This window comes from Scyliorhinus torazame, chromosome 11, assembly GCF_047496885.1.
Source record: "Scyliorhinus torazame isolate Kashiwa2021f chromosome 11, sScyTor2.1, whole genome shotgun sequence".
Lineage (NCBI taxonomy): Eukaryota > Metazoa > Chordata > Chondrichthyes > Carcharhiniformes > Scyliorhinidae > Scyliorhinus > Scyliorhinus torazame.
This window is the reverse complement of record NC_092717.1, coordinates 65,946,648-65,970,342: the sequence shown is the minus strand read 5'-3', so window position 1 is coordinate 65,970,342 and position 23,695 is coordinate 65,946,648. Positions and strand designations below refer to the sequence as shown.

The window sequence follows — 23,695 nt, the reverse complement described above, 5'->3', positions numbered from 1 at the left end:
TGCACGCCCTGCCCAGGATATCCTCGAAGGACATGCGGCGCCGGTAAACACAAGGTCTCATTGGACGCCTCCATGGCCGTGGCACACCCTCCTCCTCCTCCTCAGTATCCTCGTTCTGTGGCTCCCCCACGCCGTGGTGCTCCTCCTGCACCTCTCGGGAGTGTGGCCCTGTGGCCTGGGCGGTTTGCACGTGCCCCACTGCGGCCCGCTCCACTACAGCAGGCTCCGCCACCTCCCTGTCACGCCCCTGCTCCAGCTCCCACTGGGCCTCATGCAGGGCAGCGGCCAACAACGCTGGAAGATAGCTAAACATTGTACGATTTGCAGTGGGTAAGAGTTTCATCATTGGCATACCCCCCCCTCCACAATCAGGTGCCATGGGCTACATGGCCAGACCCGGTTGCCAGCACACGTCCCACCCCCGCGGTGCCCTGAGACCTGTCGGTCGTCGTCCCTGCTAGGGCAACCGTCTGGTGGCACTGCCCTCACCAGGGGCTGCCGTGTGCGCCGCCCTGGGCTTACCTGCTGGTGGGTGCCGCCAGCTGGGGGGGCATGGGGGTTCTTGCACACGCGAGGACGGCGGGGCGCCTGAGCCGCGACAGCGAATGGGTTGGATGGGCATCCGCGTGTCCGCCGTCATGGCGTCTGGGCCGATGGATCCGCCCTGCCATGGCGGGCCATGGCCGCCTGCAGCCTTTGTCTCCCCCACCGCTCCTTCGCCCATCCCCCCGGCAGCGTATGTGTGGAAACACCCCCTAACCCCCAAGGGGCCTCTTCCACACCACCCGCAACCACGGCCGTGCCGCTGCACCTCCCGGGGTCCCCACCCCCACGGCCATCAAACCCCCCCCGCCCCTCGGGAGGCCTCCCCCACACCGCCCGCAGCCACGGCCGGGCTGCTCCCATTCCCAGGGTCCGCTCCCCCTCCCGGGGTCCCCACCCCCAACGCCGTCAACCACCTCCTCCTGCAGCGCTGGCCCACCGGAGAATTGCTGCTACGACTGCTTGCCGCGATTCTCCGTGCGGTGGGGTGCCCGTTTTCTTCTGCATCGGAGAATCGCTTTCCGGCGTCGGAGCGGCGTGTCGGGATTAGCGCGGCCCCCGGGGAGTCTCCGACCCGGCGCGAGCTGAGAGAATCCCGCCCAGGATGTTTACTTTCCTGAAGGACATTAGTAAACCTGATGGGTTTCTATAATACTCTGGCATGGTCACTTCTTATTGATAGAAGATTCTAATTTCTAGTTTTATTAAACTGACTGGTGGCATGGTAGCACAGTGGGTAGCACTGTTGCTTCACAGTGCCAGGCACCTGGGTTCGATTCCCAGGCTTGGGTCACTGTCTGTCCGGAATCTGCACGTTCTCCCCGTGTCTGCATGAGTTTCCTCTGGGTGCTCTGGTTTCTTCCCACAAGTCCCGGAAGATATGCTTGTGAGATGAATTGGACATTCTGAATTCTCCCTCTGTGTACCCGAACAGGCGCGGAGTGTGGTGACTGGGGGATTTTCACAGTAACTTCATTGCAGTGTTAATGTAAGCCTATTTGTAACACTAATCAAAATTATTATTATAATTGTTAAATTTAGAGAGCGGGATTTGAGGCTGCTTTCTTTTGTTGAGGCCTCTTCACTGCCTCTTCAATGTTCAGTAAGAAGTCTTACAACAGCAGGTTAAAGTCCAACAGGTTTGTTTCAATGTTCAATGGTCTTAACCAATTCTGATCTGTCTGTACGATTGGTGTGTGTTGACTGAAACTTGAGTCAATATGTGTGCTGTCAGTTGGTATCAAGGTGGATCACCATCCTGCAACTCCAGTGCCCTAGTCAACAGTCATCCCTCAACAAACAAGAGTAAAATGTTACAAACTGGTCGTCGATTGCATCTTGCTACATACAAAAAAAACTGGAATTTCATTAGCCTACATAACAAGCGTGACTACACTTCAAAAGTTATTCACTGGTTGTGAAGCACTTTTGGATGTTGTGAGAACATGATCAAGTGTAGGAATGCAAATTCCTCTTCCCTAAATCGAGAGAGTACCTTTGTACTTCCCTGAATTACGATGCTAAATCGATAAACCGTTTTAAAAACTTACCTTACAGGAGAAGCGGCTTTCAGTTTTTCAGCGGTAGCAGCGAGAGCAGTAACCAGGGGACTGTCGTGAAGGTAAGTTTCCCTTTTTAAAACTTACCTTACAGGAGCGGTGAGAGGGAGGAGCCGAGTGGGAGCGGTCAAATTGCTCTCTGGGAAGGTGAGTGCACGGGTCAGGGATGTCTCATTTGGGCAGCGGCTGAACCCGAGACACTACACGTGTAGTGTCTCCCACCCACCCTCCTCCTCTAACCAAAAGAAAAGACTGGTGTGTTGATAAGGTAAGGTTTTTCTATTTCTATTTCTTTTTATTGTGTGATTGGTAACAATTTTTCTTTTTTTTTCCTTTTTCATTTATCTATTATGTTCATTTATTTATTATTTGATATTATAGTTGGACTAAGTTAAAGCTTAAGATTAAAAATGGCAGGAGATCTCAGACCCGTGTTATGCTTCTCTTGCTCAAAGTCGCGAGCTCAGGAACGTGGCTGATGTCCCTGACTCCTTCACGTGCGGGAAGTGTGTCCAGCTGCAGCTCTTGTTAGACCGCATGATGGCTCTGGAGCTGCGGATGGACTCACTTTGGAGCATCCGCGATGCTGAGGAGGTTGTGGATAGCACATTTAGCGAATTGGTCACACCGCAGATTAGGATTGCTGAGGGAGAAAGGGAATGGGTGACCAAAAGGCAGGGAAAAAGCAGAAAGGCAGTGCAGGTGTCCCCTGCGGTCATCTCCCTCCCAAACAGGTATACCATTTTGGATACTGTTGGGGGAGATGGCTCACCAGGGGAAGGCAGCATGGACCGTGGCTGGCTCTGCTGTACAGAAGGGCGGGAAAAAGAGTGGAAGGGCTATAGTCATGGGGGACTCAATTGTAAGGGGAGTAGATAGGCGGTTCTGTGGTCGAAAACGAGACTCCCAAATGGTATGTTGCCTCCCAGGTGCATGGGTCAGGGATGTCTCCGATCAGCTGCAGAATATTCTGAAGGGGGAGGGTGAACAGCCAGTTGTCGTGGTGCATTTAGGCACCAATGATATAGGTAAAAAACGGGATGAGGTCCTACAAGCAGAATTTAGGGAGTTAGGAGCCAAGTTAAAAAGTCGGAGCTCTGAGGTAGTAATCTCAGGATTGCTACCAGTGCCTGCCACGTGGTAGTCCGAGTAGAAATGAAAAAATAGGCTTTATGAATGCGTGGCTTGAGAGTTGGAGGGAGGGGTTCAGATTTTTGGGACATTGGGACCGGTTCTGGGGGAGGTGGGACTACGACAAATTGGACGGTCTACATCTGGGCCGGACTGGAACCAATGTCCTTGGGGATGCTTTTGCAAATGCTGTTGGGGAGGGTTTAAACTAATGTGGCAGGGGGATGGGAACCAAATGAGGAGGTTAGTGGACAGTAAGGAGGTAGTAACTAAAGCCTGTAAGGAACTAGATCATGAGGTCAGCGTGACTAAGGGGAAGAGTATGCAGGGAGCAAATGATGAACGCAAAGGGACTGGTGGTCTGAGGTGCATTTGTTTTAATGCAAGAAGTGTAGTAGGTAAGATGATGTTGAGATGCCAGCGTTGGACTGGGGTGAGCACAGTAAGAAGTCTTACAACACCAGGTTAAAGTCCAACAGGTTTGTTTCAAACACTAGCTTTCGGAGCACTGCTCCTTCCTCAGGTGAATGAAGTGGTATGTTCCAGAAACATATATATAGACAAATTCAAAGATGCCAGACAATGCTTAGAATGCGAGCATTTGAAGGTAATTAAGTCTTTACAGATCCAGAGATTGGGGTAACCCCAGGTTAAAGAGATGTGAATTGTCTCAAGCCAGGACAGTTGGTAGGATTTCGCAAGCCCAGGCCAGATGGTGGGGGATGAATGTAATGCGACATGAATCCCAGGTCCCGGCTGAGGCCGCACTCATGTGTGCTGAATTTGGCTATAAGTTTCTGCTCGGCGATTCTGCGTTGTCGCGCGTCCTGAAGGTCGCCTTAGGGAACGCTTACCCGGAGATCGGAGGCTGAATGCCCTTGACTGCTGAAGTGTTTCCCGACTGGAAGGGAACATTCCTGCCTGGTGATTGTCGCGCGATGTCCGTTCATTCGTTGTCGCAGCGTCTGCATGGTCTCGCCAATGTACCACACTTTGGGACACTTTCCTGCAGCGTATATGGTCGACAAGGTTGGCCGAGTCGCACGAGTATGTACCGCGTACCTGGTGGGTGGTGTTTTCACGTGTAATGGTGGTATCCATGTCGATGATCTGGCACATCTTGCAGAGATTGCCATGGCAGGGTTGTGCAGTGAGGTGACCGTCTTTGATGGAGATGAGTATGTCCAAGAATGCAACTGATTTTGGAGAGTAATCCATGATGAGTCTGATGGTGGGATGGAACTTATTGATGTCATCGTGTAGTCATTTCAGTGATTCTTCGCCGTGGGTCCAAAGGAAAAAAATGTCATTGATGTATCTGGTGTATAACGTCGGTTGATGTTATACACCAGTGCGGCCTCAGCCGGGACCTGGGATTCATGTCGCATTACATTCATCCCCCACCAATTGTCCTGGCTTGAGACAATACACACCTCTTTAACCTGGGGTTACCCCGTCTCTGGATCTGTAAAGACTTGGGGTTTGGATTAGTACCTGGGAGTATGATGTTATTGCTATTACTGAGACTTGGTTGAGGGAAGGGCATGATTGGCAACTAAATATCCCAGGATAACGACGCTTCAGGCGGGATAGAGAGGGAGGTAAAAGGAGTGGAGGAGTTGCATTACTGGTCAGAGAGGATATCACAGCTGTGCTGAAGGAGGGCACTATGGAGGACTCGAGCAGTGAGGCGATATGGGCAGAGCTCAGAAATAGGAAGGGTGTGGTAACAATGTTGGGGCTGTACTACAGACCACCCAACAGCGAGCGTGAGATAGAGGTACAAATATGTAAACAGATTATGGAAAGATGTAGGAGCAACAGGGTGGTGGTGATAGGAGATGTTAATTTTCCAAACATTGACTGGGATACACTTAGTGTTAGAGGTCTAGATGGAGCAGAATTTGTAAGGAGCATCCAGGAGGGTTTTCTAGAGCAGTATGTAAATAGTCCAACTCGGGAAGGGGCCATACTGGACCTGGTGTTGGGGAATGAGCCCGGCCAGGTGGTTGAAGTTTCAGTAGGGGATTACTTTGGGAATAGTGATCTCAATTCCGTAAGTTTTAGAATACTCATGGACAAAGACGAGAGTGGTCCTAAAGGAAGAGTGCTGAATTGGGGAAATGGCAACTATACCAAAATCCGGCAGGAGTTGGGGAATGTGGTTGGGAGCAGCTGTTTGAAGGTAAACCCATATTTGATATGTGGGAGGCTTTTAAAGAGAGGTTGATTAGAGTGCAGGACAGACAAGTCCCTGTGAAAATGAGGGATAGAAATGGCGAGATTAGGGAACCATGGATGACGGGTGAAATTGTGAGACTAGCTAAGATGAAAAAGGAAGCATACATAAGGTCTAGGCGACTGAAGACAGACGAAGCTTTGGAAGAATATCGGGAATGTAGGACCAATCTGAAACGAGGAATCAAGAGGGCTAAAAAGGGTCATGAAATATCTTTAACAAACAGGGTTAAGGAAAATCCCAAAGCCTTTTCTTCATATACAAGGGGCAAGAGGGTAACAAGAGAAAGGGTTGGCCCACTCAAGGACAAAGGAGGAAAGTTATGCGTGGAGTCAGAGAAAATGGGTGAGATTCTTAACGGGTACTTTGCATCGGTATTCACCAAGGAGAGGGACATGACGGATGTTGAGGTTAGGGATAGATGTTTGATTAATCTAGGTCAAGTCGGCAGAAGGAGGGAGGATGTGTTGGGTATTCTAAAAGGCATTAAGATGGACAAGTCCCCAGGTCCGGATGGGATCTATCCCAGGTTACTGAGGGAAGTGTGAGAGCAAATAGCTGGGGCCTTAACAGATATCTTTGCAGCATCCTTGAACATGGGTGAGGTACCGGAGGACTGGAGAATTGCTAATCTTGTCCCCTTGTTTAAGAAGGGTAGCAGGGATAATCCAGGTAATTAGAGACCGGTTAGCCTGACGTCAGTGGTAGGAAAGCTGCTGGAGAAGATACTGAGGGATAGGATCTATTACCATTTGGAAGAAAATGGGTTTATCAGTGATAGGCAACATGGGAGGTCATGTCTTACCAACTTAATAGAATTCTTTGAGGAAGTGACAAAGTTGATTGATGAGGGAAGGGCTGTAGATGTCATATACATGGACTTCAGTAAGGCATTTGAACAGGTTCCCCATGGTAGGCTGATGGAGAAAGTGAAGTCTCATGGGGTCCAGGGTGTACTAGCTAGATGGATAAAGAACTGGCTGGGCAACAGGAGACAAAGAGTAGTAGTGGAACGGAGTTTCTCAAAATGGAGAACTATGACCAGTGGTGTTCCACAGGGATCCGTGCTGGGACCACTGTTGTTTGTGATATACATAAATGATCTGGAGGAAGGTATAGGTGGTCTGATTAGCAAGTTTGCAAATGACACTAAGATTGGTGGAGTAGCAGATAGTGAAGGGGACTGTCAGAGAATACAGCAGAATATAGATAGATTGGAGAGTTGGGCGGAGAAATGGCAGATGGAGTTCAATCCGGGCAAATGCGAGGTGATGCATTTTGGAAGATCCAATTCAAGAGCCAACTATACGGTAAATGAAAAAGCCTTGGGGAAAATTGATGTACAGAGAGATCTGGGTGTTCAGGTCCATTGTACCCTGAAGGTGGCTGCGCAGGTCGATAGAGTGGTCAAGAAGGCATACGGCATGCTTTCCTTCATCGGAAGGGGTATTGAGTATAAGAGTTGGCAGGTCATGTTACAGTTGTATAAGACTTTGGTTCGGCCACACTTCTGCGTACAGTTCTGGTCGCCACATTACCAAAAGGAACACCAAGATGTTGCCTGGTATGGAGGGCTCTAGCTCTGAAGAGAGGTTGAGTAGGTTAGGATTATTTTCATTAGAAAGACGGAGGTTGAGGGGGGACCTCACTGAGGTCTACAAAATCATGAGAGGTATAGACAGGGTGGATAGCAAGAAGCTTTTTCCCCCAGAGTGGGGGACTCAATTACATGGGGTCACGAGTTCAAGGTGAGAGGGGAAAGGTTTCAGGGAGATATACGTGGAAAGTTCTTTATGCAGAGGGTGGTAGGTGCCTGGAACGCATTGCCGGCGAAGGTGGTAGAGGCGGGCATGATAGCGTCATTTAAGATGTATCTAGACAGATACATGAATGGGCAGGGAGCAGAGGGATACAGATCCTTAGAAAATAGCCGACAGTTTTAGGTAGAGGATCTGGATCGGTGCAGGCTTGGAGGGCCGAAGGGCCTGTTCCTGTGCTGTAATTTTTCTTTGTTCTTTGATAAACAGTTGAAATAAATTACCTGCTTACATGCACGTCGACATTCTCCAGCAATGGCCAACTCACAACACCCCAGGCCAACCCAGCCTTCAGTTTTCTTTGGTGATCCTGTAATTTGAATCCAGAAAACAGAGATATTTGATAATTGCTGTTCATATTTAAAAGAATCAGTCATTTAAAGGATACAAACAACTGACATTTGATTTTTGTAAATAAAATTAGATAAATAAATGAGTTCTGTACACGTGTTTCAGCATTAGCAATTGATTGCAATAATTTTTGACTTCTGAAATTACAAAGAATTTAAAATATCAGATGAAAATAAACAAGACGGTGAATGTTTTCAAGAATGCAGACATAAGAACATAAGAACTAGGAGCAGGAATAGGCCATCTGGCCCCTCGAGCCTGCTCCGCCATTCAATGAGATCATGGCTGATCTTTTGTGGACTCAGCTCCACTTTCCGGCCCGAACACCATAACCCTTTATTCTTCAAAAAACTATCTATCTTTATCTTAAAAACATTTAATGAAGGAGCCTCTTCATTAAATTTATGCTAATGATAACTGCTTCACTGGGCAAGGAATTCCATAGATTCACAACCCTTTGGGTGAAGAAGTTCCTCCTAAACTCAGTCCTAAATCTACTTCCCCTTATTTTGAGGCTATGCCCCCTAGTTCTGCTTTCACCCGCCAGTGGAAACAACCTGCCCGCATCTATCCTATCTATTCCCTTCATAATCTTATATGTTTCTATAAGATCCCCCCTCATCCTTCTAAATTCCAACGAGTACAGTCCCAGTCTACTCAACCTCTCCTCGTAATCCAACCCCTTCAGCTCTGGGATTAACCTAGTGAATCTCCTCTGCACACCCTCCAGTGCCAGTACGTCCTTTCTCAAGTAAGGAGACCAAAACTGAACACAATACTCCAGGTGTGGCCTCACTAACACCTTATACAATTGCAGCATAACCTCCCTAGTCTTAAACTCCATCCCTCTAGCAATGAAGGACAAAATTCCATTTCTTGAACCTGTGCCCCATTGTAATTGACACTTCCACCCTTGGAAAAAGCCTCTGACTATCCACCCTATACGTGCCTCTCATAATTTTGTCGACCTCTATCAGGTCTCCCCTCAGCTTCCGTCTTTCCAGTGAAAACAATCCTACTTAATTCAACCTCTCCTCATAGCCAACATCCTAGAGACCAGGTAACATCCTGGTGAACCTTTTTGCACTCTCTCCAAAGCTTCCACGTCCTTCTGATAATGTGGTGATCAGAACTGCACCCAATACTCCAAATCTGGCCTAACCAAGGTTTTAAACAGCTGCAACATGATTTCCAAACACTTGGGCGGCACGGTAGCAGTGGTTAGCATTGTTGTTTCATAGCTCCAGGGTCCCAGGTTCGATTCCCGGCTTGGGACACTGACTATGCGGAGTTTGCACATTCTCCCCGTGTCTGCGTGGGTTTCCTCCGGGTGCTCCGGTTTCCTCACACAGTCCAAAGATGTGCAGGTTAGGTGAATCAGCCATGCTTAACTGCCCCCTAGCATCCAAAAAGGTTAGGTGGGGCCACTGAGTCATGGGGATAGTGTGGACATCAGTAGGGCGCTCTTTTCAAGGGCTGGTGCAGACCTGATGGGCCGAATGGCCTCTCCCCGCACAGTAAACACTATGATTCTGTACTCAATATACCGTATAAATTTTTTAGAGTTCTTTGATGAAGTGGCCAGAAAGGTTGATGAGGGCAGGGCGGTAGACGTAGTCTATTTGGACTTCAGTAAGTCTTTTGATAAAGTTCCACATGGTAAGCTGCTCTGGAAGTTTAGATCATAGATACATAGAAGATAGGAGCAGGAGGAGGCCTTTTGGTCCTTCGAGTCTGCTCCGCCATTCATCACGATCATGGCTGATCATCCAACTTCCGGTGGCGGCCATGGAGTAGGCCGCACATTTGATAGCTCCCGCCTGTAACGGACCTTTGGACGTTTTTCCCCCGTTTTTTGGGGGGATTTTATGGGATAAATCAGTGAAGAGTGAGACAGTAAGGAGAAATCCCCCTCCAGTGTATGGAGAATTGAACCAGAAGTGGCCGTGTGAGAAGAAAAAGTCCTCTAAAGGAGACGCAAGCAGGGCTGGTAACACGGGACAGCATGGAGGAGGGCAAGGGCCGCGGGGAGATGCCACAGTGGTCGGCGGAGCAGCTGGTGGAGTTTTTCAAGGATTGCTTTGCCAAGCTGAAGAAGGACACGCTGAACCCAATTAAGGCTTCGATTGATCAAGTGGTTCAGAATCAGGAAACCCACGGGAGAGCGATCCAGGAGGTCAAACAAAAATTGTCCGAGCATGAGGAGTATATAATCGTGCTGGAAAGCAAGGTGCGGATGATGAACGACCGCCAGAAAAGAATGTAGGAGAAGCTGGAGAACCTGGAGAATAGGTCCAGGAGGCAGAATCTCAGAATCGCTGGCCGCCCTGAAGGCGGTGAGGGATTGGATGCGAGGGCTTATGTGACGGACATGTTGGAGAAGTTGATAGTGGCTGGAGCTTTCCCTCGGCCCCTGAAATTGGACAGAGCGCACAGAGCCCTCGCGAGGAAGCCCAGAGCGAACGAGCCGCCGAGGGCCATGGTGCTACGTTTTCACCGTTTCATGGACAAGGAACACGTTTTGCGGTGGGCCAAGAAAGAACGGAGAAGCAAGTGGAAGAACTGTGAGTTGCGCATCTATCAGGACCTGGGAGCAGATATGGCCAAGAGGCGAGCTGGGTTCAAAAGGGGCAAAAACGACCCTCTTTAAGAAGAGGGTGAAGTCGGGATGCTGTACCCAGCCCGCCTGTGGGTCACACATGAGGAATGGGACTTCTACTTTGAAACGTCAGACGAACTATGGACCTTTATTTAAAAAATGAAGCTGGAGGCGAATTAAAAGACACTTAAGCCTTGGAGAAGTACTGTGGCAGTGATTTGTGGTGCTGGATTGTATAAATTTAAGTACCTATATGTGAAATAATGGGCTGTGTGGATGGTTAAAGGTTGATCTGTTCTTGCAGGGACCTTGTTAGAGGGGGGGATTGGCTTTGAATTTAGTTCTGCTTTTTGGGTGACAATTTTTCTAAAGTGACTGTTTCTTCACTGTTTTTTCGGTTGTTTGTTTACTGGGGAATGTGATACTTTTAAAATGTTTATTCATGTGGGGGGAGGGAAGAGAGGAGAGTACAATAGGGAGACAGACTGTTTGGTGCCGGGGTGGGAGCTATCGAGTCAGCATGGGTCAGCTGACTCTCGGAAGCGAGGTGGGGGGTGAGCAGGTGTTAAGCTGGAGCTGGACTTGGGGAATTGGGTTTCTAGTGCTGTTGCTCGGGGGGGTGGGGGGGAGAGAGGGGGAGCTGCTTTGCTGACAAGGGAGGAACTGTAACCAGGGGACAAATGCGACGTCGGGAATTGATGCCTGTGATAACGTTGGGGGAGTACTCCCAGCTCCTTGGACTCGTTGAAAGCCTTCACCAGGAGCGGCCCCAGTAACCCAGAGAACTTCTTATAAAATTAAACTGGGAATCCGTCAGGTCCCGGTGCTTCACCCGATTGCATCGCCCCCAGTCCATCTATCACCTCCCCAAGCCCAATCGGGCCCCCCAGGGCCCCCACCAGCTCGTCATTTACCTTCAGGAACTCTAGCCTCCCCAGGAATTGATTCATGTCCTCCTCCCCAACCAGGGGTTCCGACTCGTAGAGATGGCTATAAAATTCCCGGAACACTTCAGTCACCGTCTCATCTTCCCCCTCATATCCTTTATTTTCCCTATTTCTCTCGCTGCCTCCTGTTTCCTCAGCTGATGAGCCAGCACCCTGCTAGCTTTCTCCCCATGTTCATATATTGCCTCTTTTACCCTCCTCAGCTGAACCCCCGCCCTTCCTGTGGCAAGGAGCCCAAACTCCATTTGAAGTCTCTGACGCTCCTTCAGGAGCTCCTCATTATCTGAATATCTCCTGTCCACCTGTAAGATTTCTCCTACCAACCTGTCCAGCTGTGACTGCTCAGTTTTATCCCTGTGGGCTCGAAACAAAATACATTCCCCTCTAATAACCGCTTTCAGTGCCTCCCATACCACCCCAGCCGCAATCTCTCCTGTGACATTGATCTTTAGGGCAGCACGGTAGCATTGTGATTAGCACAATTGTTTCACAGCTCCAGGGTCCCAGGTTTGATTCCGGCTTGGGTCACTGTCTGTGCGGAGTCTGCACATCCTCCCAGTGTGTGCGTGGGTTTCCTCCGGGTGCTCCGGTTTCCTCCCACAGTCCAAAGATGTGCAGGTTAGGTGGATTGGCCATGATAAAATTGCCCTTAGTGTCCAAAATTGCCCTTCGTGTTGAGTAGAGTTACTGGGTTATGGGGATAGGGTGGAGGTGTGGACCTTGGGGTAGGGTGCTCTTTCCAAGAGCCGGTGCAGACTCGATGGGCCGAATGGCTTCCTTCTGCACTGTAAATTCTATGAAATTCTATGTATCCCCGAATGGCCTTGCTCACAGATGTCCTCATCCGCTAACAGCCCTGTATCTAGTCTCCACTGTGGGCGCTGGGACATTCCCGTGTCTGCCCGTAGGTCTATCCAGTGTGGTGCATGATCTGAAACCACAATTGCTGAGTACTCAGTGTCCTCAACCCCTGCTGACTGTTTCATCGAGCACAAAGAAATCTATCCTGGTATACGCCTTATGTACATGGAAGTAGAATGAATATTCCCTGCTCCTTGGTCTCTCCAATCTCCACGGATCCACCCCTCCCATGCGCTCCATGAACCCCCACAGTTCCTTTGCCATTGCTGATAGCTTCCCCGACCTAGCACTCGAACGGTCCAACCTCTGGTCCAGGACCGTATTAAAGTCACCCCCCCATGATCAGCCGGTGCGAGTCAAGGTATGGGATCTTCCCCAGCACCTTCCTGATAAATGCGACATCATCCCAGTTTGGGGCATATAGATTCACCAGCACCACTACCATTCCCTCTAGCTTCTTGCTAACCATAATAAATCTGCCTCCCGGGTCTACCTCTATCCTCCCCACCTCAAATGTCACCCTTTTATTCATCAGGATAGCCACCCCCCTTGTTTTAAAGTCCAGTCCTGAATGAAACACTTGCCCGACCCATCCCTTCTTTAATCTAATTTGGTCTCCCAGCTTCAAGTGAGTCTCCTGTAACATGGCCACGTCCTCTTTTAACTGTCTCAGGTGTGCGAACACACGGGCCCTCTTAACCGGCCCGTTCAGTCCACGAACATTCCATGTAACCAGTGTGGTCAGGGGGGCTTTTGCCACCCCCCCCCCCTCCCCTGTCGGTCAACCATGACCTTTCCTCGGCCGGCTCCAAGTCCGTTCTCCGAACCTCACTTGATCCGCCTCTCAGCGGCGACTGCCATCTGATCTCCATCTCCAGTCTCCTAGCTGTCCCTTACCCATCAGCAGTACCCCCTCCTCCCCCCACTTCATCTTTCCTCAGCTCTCCCCCCCACTTTGCTCCCATGAACCAGCTATCCAGCTAGCTCAGCATCTCCCACCCTCTGGCGTCAAAAAAACTGCCGACTGTCAGATTCTATCACACCTAACAATAACACAAGTACTCAACACAGTAACAACAATCCCAAAAAGCAAACAAACCATCCCCCTACGTGCAGGCAACGAGGCAAACCCCTCCTCCTTTAACCGATTATCAGTCCCATCATCAATCAAACAGAATCAAACACAATACAAGAAGCTTCAAGCAGCTTAAGCAAAATTATGCCTGCAAGAATCAACCATCTTTCTTTGTTTTTAACAAACAATTTTATTGAGGTATTTTAGGCATGTGACATTGTACAGTACAAACACAAGAAGTCAAGACACAAATTAAACATAGTGCAAACCACGGCTCTGTTCACACAAGGACCTGCCTCAATATCCCCCTACTCTACTCTACTCTACCCTAGCCCCCCCCCCCCCCCGCCACTGACGCTTACTCCTCGGAGAGGAAGTCAATAAATGGCTGCCACCTTCGGGCGAACCCTAATAGCGAAGCCTCTCAAGGTGAACTTGCCTTTCTCTAGACCAAGAAAGCTCGCCATGTCCGGTAGCCATACCTCAGCCCTCGGGAGCTTTGAGTCCCTCCATGCTAACAGTATTCGTCGCCGGGCTACCAGGGAAGCAAAGGCCAGCACGTCGGCCTCTCTCTCTTCTTGGACTCCCGGGTCCTCCGAAACATCAAAGATTGCGAACTCAGGTCTCATTACCACCCCAGTTTTCAACACCCGGGACATGACATCTGTGAATCCCTGCCAATACCCCCTGAGTTTAGGGCACGACCAGAACATGTGTACATGGTTAGCCGGCCCTCCGGCGCATCTAGCACACTTGTCCTCCAGCCCGAAGAATTTGCTCATCCAGGCCACCGTCACGTGGGCCCGGTTCATGACCTTAAACTGGATAAGGCTGAGCCTGGCACATGTTATGGTCGTGTTTACTCTGCTCAGGGCTTCTGCCCAGATACCGTCCTCCATCTCTCTCCTCTCCCTCTTCCCCCCCCCCCCCGAGCTACTCCTCCCACTTAAGCTTCAGGTCCTCTGTCTGCGTATCCTCAGCTCCCATTAGTTCCTTGTAGACGTCTGAGACTCTACCCTCTCCCACCTCTCCCCTGGAAACTACCCTGTCCTGCCTCCCCTTTGGCGGGAGACGTGGGAAGGACGGCACCAGTCTGCGTACAAAATCCCGCACCTGCAAGTATCTAAATTCGTTCCCCCTCGCCAGCCCAAACTTCTCCTCCAGCGCCCTCATGCTCGGAAAGCTCCCTTCCAGGAACAGATCCCTCCATCCTTACAATCCCCGCCTTCCTCCACAGTCGATACCCCCCGTCCATGTTCCCCGGGGCAAACCGGTGGTTGCCACAGATTGGGGTCCACACCGATTCTCTTACCTCCCCTACATGCCTCCTCCACTGGCCCGAGATCTGAAGAGCCGCCACCACTATCGGGCTGGTGGAGTACCGTGCCGGCGGAAGCAGCAGAGGCGCCGTGACCAGGGCTGCTAAGCTAGTGCCCCTGCACGAAGCAGCCTCCATCTGCTCCCAAACCGACCCCGCACCCACCATCCATTTCCTTATCATCGCTATGTTCGCTGCCCAGTAATAGTTGCTGAAGTTCGGCAACATCAGCCCCCCTTCTCCTCTGTTCCTTTCAAGCATCACCCTCTTCACCTGTGGGGACTCCCCCGCCCATACAAATCCCAGAATAATTTTATTCAGCCTCTTAAAGAAGGACCACGGGATAAAGATGGGGAGACACTGAAAAACAAACAAGAACCGCGGGAGAATTGTCGTCTTAACAGTCTGCACCCTCCCCGCCAATGACAGCGGGAGCGCATCCTACCTCCGGACCTCCTCCCTCACTCGTTCCACCAGTCAGGACAGGTTGAGCTTATGAAACTTGCCCCAGTCCCGTGCCACCTGAATCCCCAAATATCGGAAACTCTCCCCCACTAGCCTGAACGGGAACTCCTTCAGCCTACTCTCCTGCCCCCTCGCCTGAATTACAAACAACCCGCTCTTAGACATGTTCAGTTTGTATCCAGAGAACCGGCCAAATTCCCTCAGGGTTGCCATGATACCGTCCATCCCCACCATTGGGTCCGATACATATAACAGCAGATCATCCGCGTATAATGAGACTCTATGTTCCACTCCCCCCCCCCCCCCGGACCAGCCCATAGAAGCAATTGCCAGCGGCTCTATGGCCAGCGCAAACAGCAGTGGGGAGAGAGGGCAGCCCTGTCTTGTCCCACGGTGCAGTCTAAAGTAGTCCGATGTCGTCCTGTTCGTCCTTACACTCGCCTCCGGGGCCTGATACAATAGCCTAACCCAGTCGATGAACCCCTCCCCGAACCCGAACCGTCCTAGTACCTCCCACAGATAATCCCACTCGACCCGGTCAAAAGCCTTTTCAGCATCCATGGCTACCACTATCTCTACCTCCCTACTCTCCGGGGGCATCATAATCACGTTAAGCAGCCTTCTTATGTTGGCCACCAGCTGCCTCCCCTTTACAAACCCGGTTTGGTCCTCCCCAATTACATCCGGTACACAGTCCTCAATTCTAGTCGCCAAGATCTTGGCCAGTAACTTGGCGTCTACGTTGATCAAAGAGATCGGCCTGTATGACCCGCACGCCTTCGGGTCCTTATCCCGTTTCAGAATGAGCGAGATGGTGGCCTGCGACATCGTCGGGGGGTAAATTCCCTCTGTCTCTTGCCTCATTAAAGACCCTGACCAGCACCGGCCCCACTTTCCCGGCAAAGATTTTGTAAAACTCCACCGGATACCCGTCCGGCCCCGGGGCTTTACCCGACTGCATGACCTTCAGGCTCCCCAATACCTCTTCGAACCTGACCAGGGCCCCCAGTCCATCCACCAACCCCACTCTTTGGACGGTCAGTCCGTCCAGGAATCGCCTCCCCCCCCCCCCCCCCCCCCCGGTCCCCCGGGGGGTTCCAAAGTGTACAGCTTCCTATAAAAGTCCCTAAAGACCTTGTTCAGCCCTGCCGGGTCACCCACTAGATTACCTTTCCCATCCACTACCCTCCCTATTTCCCTGGCCGCTTCCCTCTTCCTTAGTTGTTGCGCAAGCATTCTACTGACCTTCTCCCCATGCTCATAAATCACGCCTTTTACCTTTCTAAGCTGCTCTACAGCCTTGCCTGTAGTCAGCACCCCAAATGCAGGCTGCAGCCTCTGTTGTTTCCTGAGTAACTCTGGCCTCGGGGATTCCGCGTAACTCCTGTCCGCAAGTAGAATTTCCGTAATCAGTCGTTCAGTCTCTGCCCGATCTGTCCTGTCCCTGTAAACCCGGATTGAAATCAGCTCCCCTCTCACCACTGCCTTCAGTGCCTCCCAGAGCACCACTGCCGAGATAATTCTGGCAATTCTGCATGCATTTCCTCAGCATCTCGCACACCGCCTCGTCCGCGAGTAATCCAACTTCCAGCCTCCATGGTGGGCGCTGAAAGCTGTCCTTACAAAACTGCAGGTCTACCCAGTGCGGAGCATGGTCCGATATGGCAATTGCCAAATATTCTGCCCCCACCATTCCGGCCAGCAGGTCCCTCCTCACACCAAAGTAGTCAATTCGGGAATACACCTTGTGGACGTGGGAGTAGTACCAGAACTCCCTCGCTGTTGGCCGGCTAAATCTCCACGGATCTGCTCCCCCCAGTTTGCTCCATGAACCCTCTCAGTTCCTTTGCCATCGCTGGCAACCTGCCCGTTCTTGAACATGACCGGTCCAGGATCAGCCATCTTTCTAATAGAAAGGAAAACACCCCGTCGCAACTTAAAAGTCTTGTACATAAAACAATAAATCAAAATCAAATTACACAAGAAGAGGAGAAAGAGAAAAAAAAACTCATTCTTCTTCTCGAACATCGCGACTTATCTCACAGAATTAAAAAGACTGACATTTTAAACAAGCCAGAACAGAACACAGAACCATTTTCCTTACCTCCCCGCCACCCCGTCCCTTCCCCCAAACTCAGGCCACCACAGTTTGAGTTTAAAAGTCGTTAAGCCAGATTGCCAGATTCTATCCCTCCCCCTTTGACAGATTCTTATCAGTCCCATCACCTGCAAACAGAATCAAACACAAAAGAAGCTTCAAGCAGCTTAAGCAAAATTATGCAAGCAAGAATCAATCATCTTTCTTACAGAAAATAACACACCCCATCGCAACTTTAAAGTTCTTCCCTCTGTAATCAGTACATAAAGCAATAAATCAAAATCAAATTACACGAGAGAAAAGAAAAAAAAAAAGAAAACACCAAAACCCTTTTCTTCCCGAACATCGCAACTTAGCTCTCAGAATTAAAAGACTGAAATTTTAAACAAGACAAAGCAAAACACAGAAGCATTTTTTTCACCCTCTTGCCACCCTGTCCCTTCCCCCAAACTCAGACCACCACAGTTCGAATTTAAAAGTCCTTAAGCCAGATTATTGTCTTTCATAAAAGTAGCCACCTCTACTGGAGAATTAAAGCACAGCTCCCGGTTCTCGTGGGTCACCCAAAGACGCGCCGGGTATAACAGTCCGAATTTAATGTCTTTCTTAAACAGGGCCGCCTTAACTTTGTTGAAACTTGCTCTCCTCTTTGAGAGTTCTGGTCCCCAGTCTTGGTACACTCGGATCTCTGATTCTTCCCACATGTACCGTTTCGTCTGCCTGGCCCACTTCATGATACGCTCCTTGTCGAGGATTCGATGTAGCCTCACCACCATGGCCCTTGGGGTTCACGATCCTGGGGCTTACGTACGAGCACCCTATGTGCCTGGACCACCTCCAGCGGCTCGTCATACACATCGGCCCCGACCATCTCCTGCAACATCTTCCCCACATACGCTCCCACATGGATCCCTCCTTTCCCTCCGGCAGCCCGACGATTCGGATATTTTGCCTGCGAGACCGGATCTCAAAGTCTTCGACTTTATCCAGCAGTCGTTTCTGGCTGTCCTGTAGTATGCTAATTTCCAAAGCCAGTGCAGTGGACTCCTCCTCTCGTTCAGTCGGCAGCTCCTGCAACTTTTGAATCTCCTGTCCCTGGGTCGTCAATTTCTCCTCCACCCGGTCAACCACCTCTTTAATTGAGGCTATCACCTGGGTTATTGTAGCGCACAATGACTTACGAGAGACGAATAGAGGTGAAGTCGATGAGGCTTTATTAAGCGTGACTTGTTCCCCGCAGTTCAACAACAGACTGGAGCTGCGGGGAGAACTCCTGGTTCTTATACTCCGCCTTCAGGGCGGAGCTAGAGATCAACAGCCAACCAGGACCCGAGATCTGTCAGCCAATGGCATCACGGCTTCAAAGAACAAAGAACAAAGAAATGTACAGCACAGGAACAGGCCCTTCGGCCCTCCAAGCCCGTGCCGACCATACTGCCCGACTAAACTACAATCTTCTACACTTCCTGGGTCCGTATCCCTCTATTCCCATCCTATTCATATATTTGTCAAGATGCTCCTTAAATGTCCCTATCGTCCCTGCTTCCACTACCTCCTCCGGTAGTGAGTTCCAGGCACCCACTACCCTCTGCGTAAAAAAACTTGCCTCGTACATCTACTCTAAACCTTGCCCCTCTCACCTTAAACCTATGCCCCCTAGTAATTGACCCCTCTACCCTGGGGAAAAGCCTCTGACTATCCACTCTGTCTATGCCCCTCATAATTTTGTATACCTCTATCAGGTCTCCCCTCAACCTCCTTCGTTCCAGTGAGAACAAACCGAGTTTATTCAATCGCTCCTCATAGCTTATGCCCTCCATACCAGGCAACATTCTGGTAAATCTCTTCTGTACCCTCTCTAAAGCCTCCACATCCTTCTGGTAGTGTGGCGACCAGAATTGAACACTATACTCCAAGTGTGGCCTAACTAAGGTTCTATACAGCTGCAACATGACTTGCCAATTCTTATACTCAATGCCCCGGCCAATGAAGGCAAGCATGCCGTATGCCTTCTTGACTACCTTCTCCACCTGTGTTGCCCCTTTCAATGACCTGTGGACCTGTACTCCTAGATCTCTTTGACTTTCAATACTCTTGAGGGTTCTACCATTCACTGTATATTCCCTACCTGCATTAGCCCTTCCAAAATGCATTACCTCACATTTGTCCGGATTAAACTCCATCTGCCATCTCTCCGCCCAAGTCTCCAGACAATCTAAATCCTGCTGTATCCTCAGACAGTCCTCATCGCTATCTGCAATTCCACCAACCTTTGTGTCGTCTGCAAACTTACTAATCAGACCAGTTACATTTTCCTCCAAATCATTTATATATACTACAAAGAGCAAAGGTCCCAGCACTGATCCCTGTGGAACACCACTGGTCACAGCCCTCCAATTAGAAAAGCATCCCTCCATTGCTACCCTCTGCCTTCTATGGCCTAGCCAGTTCTGTATCCACCTTGCCAGTTCACCCCTGATCCCGTGTGACTTTACCTTTTGTACTAGTCTACCATGAGGGACCTTGTCAAAGGCCTTACTGAAGTCCATATAGACAACATCTACTGCCCTACCTGCATCAATCATCTTAGTGACCTCCTCGAAAAACTCTATCAAGTTAGTGAGACACGACCTCCCCTTCACAAAACCGTGCTGCCTCTCACTAATACGTCCATTTGCTTCCAAATGGGAGTAGATCCTGTCTCGAAGAATTCTCTCCAGTAATTTCCCTACCACTGAAGTAAGGCTCACCGGCCTGTAGTTCCCGGGATTATCCTTGCTACCGTTCTTAAACAGAGGAACAACATTGGCTATTCTCCAGTCCTCCGGGACATCCCCTGAAGACAGCGAGGATCCAAATATTTCTGTCAAGGCCTCAGCAATTTCCTCTCCAGCCTCCTTCAGTATTCTGGGGTAGATCCCATCAGGCCCTGGGGACTTATCTACCTTAATATTTTTTAAGACACCCAACACCTCGTCTTTTTGGATCACAATGTGACCCAGGCTATCTACACCCCCTTCTCCAGACTCAACATCTACCAATTCCTTCTCTTTGGTGAATACTGATGCAAAGTATTCATTTAGTACCTCGCCCATTTCCTCTGGCTCCACACATAGATTCCCTTGCCTATCCTTCAGTGGGCCAACCCTTTCCCTGGCTACCCTCTTGCTTTTTATGTACGTGTAAAAAGCCTTGGGATTTTCCTTAACCCTATTTGCCAATGACTTTTCATGACCCCCTTCTAGCCCTCCTGACTCCTTGCTTAAGTTCCTTCCTACTTTCCTTATATGCCACACAGGCTTTGTCTGTTCCCAGCCTTTTAGCCCTGACAAATGCCTCCTTTTTCTTTTTGACGAGGCCTACAATATATCTCGTCATCCAAGGTTCCCGAAAATTGCCGTATTTATCTTTCTTCCTCACAGGAACATGCCTGTCCTGTATTCCTTTCAACTGACACTTGAAAGCCTCCCACATGTCAGATGTTGATTTGCCCTCAAACATCCGCCCCCAATCTATGTTCACAGTCCCACATGACCCCTAATGCATACTACCACATTCACCCCTTGTTAAAAATGAACCCGGCGGGGTGGCGCTTCGTTTGGTGGTAGGAGGAAAAACTTTTGCATGTCATTACAGTGCCCTACACTTTGCCCTACATTGGGCTATGTACAGGGTTTGTGAACTATTTACAATATTCGTAAGAAGAAAAAAAGAACATTCTCATTAAAGTCCACAACATTCTTGTGTTACACCGATGCCATGAGTCGAGCGGGCGGTCTGGTCGTCCTTGTCGATCGCCTCAGCCCCGGTGGTGGTGGTGCTTGTTCCAGCGTTGTCGTCTCCGGGAGCTTTACGGTGTCTGCTTCTGCTTCACTCCTGGTCGGACATGGGAGGAGGACCGATCCTCCCGGGAAGGGGGCGGTCGCGGGGTGCGCCGGTGGCAGGGAGGGGGTGATTGGTGTCGGGGAGGGTGTGCGTGGTGCCGGTGGGCGCCAGGTCTCGCAGGGAGACCGTGTCCTGTCGGCCGTCGGGGTACGCCACGTAGGCGTACTGCGGGTTCGCGTGGAGGAGGTGAACCCTCTCGACCAACGGGTCCGACTTGTGCGCCCGCACATGTTTCCGGAGCAAGATGGGTCCTGGGGCCGCCAGCCAGGTCAGCAGCGACGTTCCAGAGGACGACTTCCTGGGGACGACAAGGAGGCGCTCATACGGCGTTTGATTAGTGGTAGTACACAGCAGCGACCGGATGGAGTGGAGAGCGTCCGGTAGGACCTCCTGCCACCGTGAAACTGGGAGATCCCTGGACCGTAGGGCCAGTAGGACGGTCTTCCAGACCGTGCCATTCTCACTCTCTACTTGCCCGTTCCCCCGGGGGTTGTAGCTGGTCGTCCTGCTCGAGGCTATACCCTTGCGGAGCAGGAACTGGCGCAGCTCGTCACTCGTGAAGGAGGACCCCCTGTCGCTATGGATATATGCAGGGCAACCGAACAGTGTGAATATGGTGTTAAGGGCTTTAATAACTGTGGCCGCTGTCATGTCGGGGCAGGGGATGGCGAAAGGGAAACGAGAGTACTCGTCCACCACGTTCAGGAAGTATGTGTTGCAGTCGGTGGAGGGGAGGGGCCCTTTGAAATCCAGACTGAGGCGTTCAAAGGGACGGGAAGCCTTGATCAGGTGCGCTCTATCCGGCCTGAAAAAGTGCGGTTTGCACTCTGCGCAGATGTGGCAGTTCCTGGTGTCTGTACGGACCTCCTCCACGGAGTAGGGGAGGTTGCGGGACTTTATAAAATGGGAGACCCGAGTGACCCCCGGGTGGCAGAGGTCCTCGTGGAGGGTTTGGAGACGGTTTATTTGTGCGTTGGCACATGTGCCGCGGGATAGGGCATCGGACGGCTCGTTCAGCTTTCCGGGACGGTACAAGATCTCGCAGTTGAAGGTGGAGAGCTCGATCCTCCACCTTAAGATCTTGTCATTTTTAATTTTGCCCCGCTGTGCATTATCGAACATGAAAGCTACCGACCGTTGGTCAGTGAGGAGAGTGAATCTCCTGCCGGCCAGGTAATGCCTCCAATGTCGCACAGCTTCCACTATGGCTTGGGCTTCCTTTTCCACTGAGGAGTGGCGGATTTCTGAGGCGTGGAGGGTTCGGGAGAAAAAGGCCACGGGTCTGCCCGCTTGGTTAAGGGTGGCCGTTAGAGCTACATCGGAGGCGTTGCTCTCGACCTGGAAGGGGAGGGACTCGTCGGTGGCGCGCATCGTGGCCTTTGCGATATCCGCTTTGATGCGGCTGAAGGCCTGGCGAGCCTCTGTCGACAGGGGGAAGGTAGTGGTCTGTATTAGGGGGCGGGCCTTGTCTGCGTACTGGGGGACCCACTGGGCATAATATGAAAAGAACCCCAGGCAGCGTTTCAGGGCTTTGGAGCAGTGGGGGAGGGGAAATTCCATGAGGGGGCGCATTCGTTCGGGGTCGGGGCCTATTAACCCATTGCGCACTACATATCCCAAGATGGCTAGCCGGTTTGTGCTAAACACGCACTTGTCCTCGTTGTATGTGAGGTTCAAGGCTTTAGCGGTCTGGAGGAATTTTTGGAGGTTGGCGTCGTGGTCCTGCTGATCGTGGCCGCAGATGGTTACGTTGTCGAGATACGGGAACGTGGCCTGCAACCCGTGTTGATCAACCATTCGGTCCATCTCCCGTTGGAAGACCGAGACCCTGTTTGTGACGCCAAATGGGACCCTTAGGAAGTGGTATAGTCGCCCGTCTGCCTCGAAGGCTGTGTACTTGCGGTCACTTGGGCGGATGGGAAGCTGGTGGTAGGCGGACTTGAGGTCCACGGTGGAGAAGACCTTATATTGGGCAATCCGATTGACCATGTCGGATATGCGGGGGAGAGGGTACGCATCTAGCTGTGTGTACCTGTTGATGGTCTGGCTATAGTCTATGACCATCCTTTGCTTCTCCCCTGTCTTTACTACTACCACCTGTGCTCTCCAGGGACTATTGCTGGCCTGGATTATGCCTTCCTTCAGCAACCGCTGGACTTCGGACCGAATAAATGTCCGGTCCTGGGCGCTGTACCGTCTGCTCCTAGTGGCGACGGGTTTGCAATCCGGGGTGAGGTTTGCAAACAAGGATGGGGGTTCAACTTTGAGGGTTGCGAGGCCGCAGATAGTGAGTGGGGGTATTGGGCCGCCGAATTGGAATGTTAGGCTCTGCAGGTTGCACTGGAAGTCTAATCCCAGTAATGTGGGCGCGCAGAGTTGGGGAAGGACGTAGAGCCTGTAGTTTTTAAACTCCCTCCCTTGCACCGTTTGGGTCACTATGCAGAACCCTTTGATCTGTACGGAGTAGGATCCTGCAGCTAGGGAAATCTTCTGCGTACTGGGACGGATGGTCAAAAAACAGCGTCTTACTGTGTCGGGGTGGATGAAGCTTTCTGTGCTCCCGGAGTCGATCAGGCATGGTGTCTCGTGTCCGTTGATCAGCACCGTTGTTGTCGTCGTCGTCTGGAGCGTCCGGGGCCGTGCTTGGTCCAGCGTCACCGAGGCCAGACGTGGTCGCAGTGTCTCAGCATCTTCTTCGAACCCCGTGGAGCCGTCGATGCTGGGGTCCATTGTTGTCGTCCGAGATGGCGGCGGGGGTGAACAAAATGGCCACCCCCATGCATCGCACATGGCTGGGGGGTCACAAG

General features: G+C 50.9%; 1 protein-coding gene across 1 annotated transcript in view; it reads right to left on the bottom strand.

The window, feature by feature from the left end:
• The window catches only part of LOC140385927 (reversion-inducing cysteine-rich protein with Kazal motifs-like), a 212,548-nt gene extending 198,959 nt beyond the window's left edge, over positions 1 to 13,589 (bottom strand). Inside the window, exons 1-2 of the mRNA XM_072468578.1 lie at positions 13,562 to 13,589; positions 7,514 to 7,599 (exon numbers count right to left, since the gene is read on the bottom strand). Of these exons, the coding sequence (XP_072324679.1) occupies positions 7,514 to 7,599; positions 13,562 to 13,589 (114 nt within the window). The remainder of the gene's footprint in view (positions 1 to 7,513; positions 7,600 to 13,561) is intronic.
• Positions 13,590 to 23,695: the final 10,106 nt, after the last annotated feature.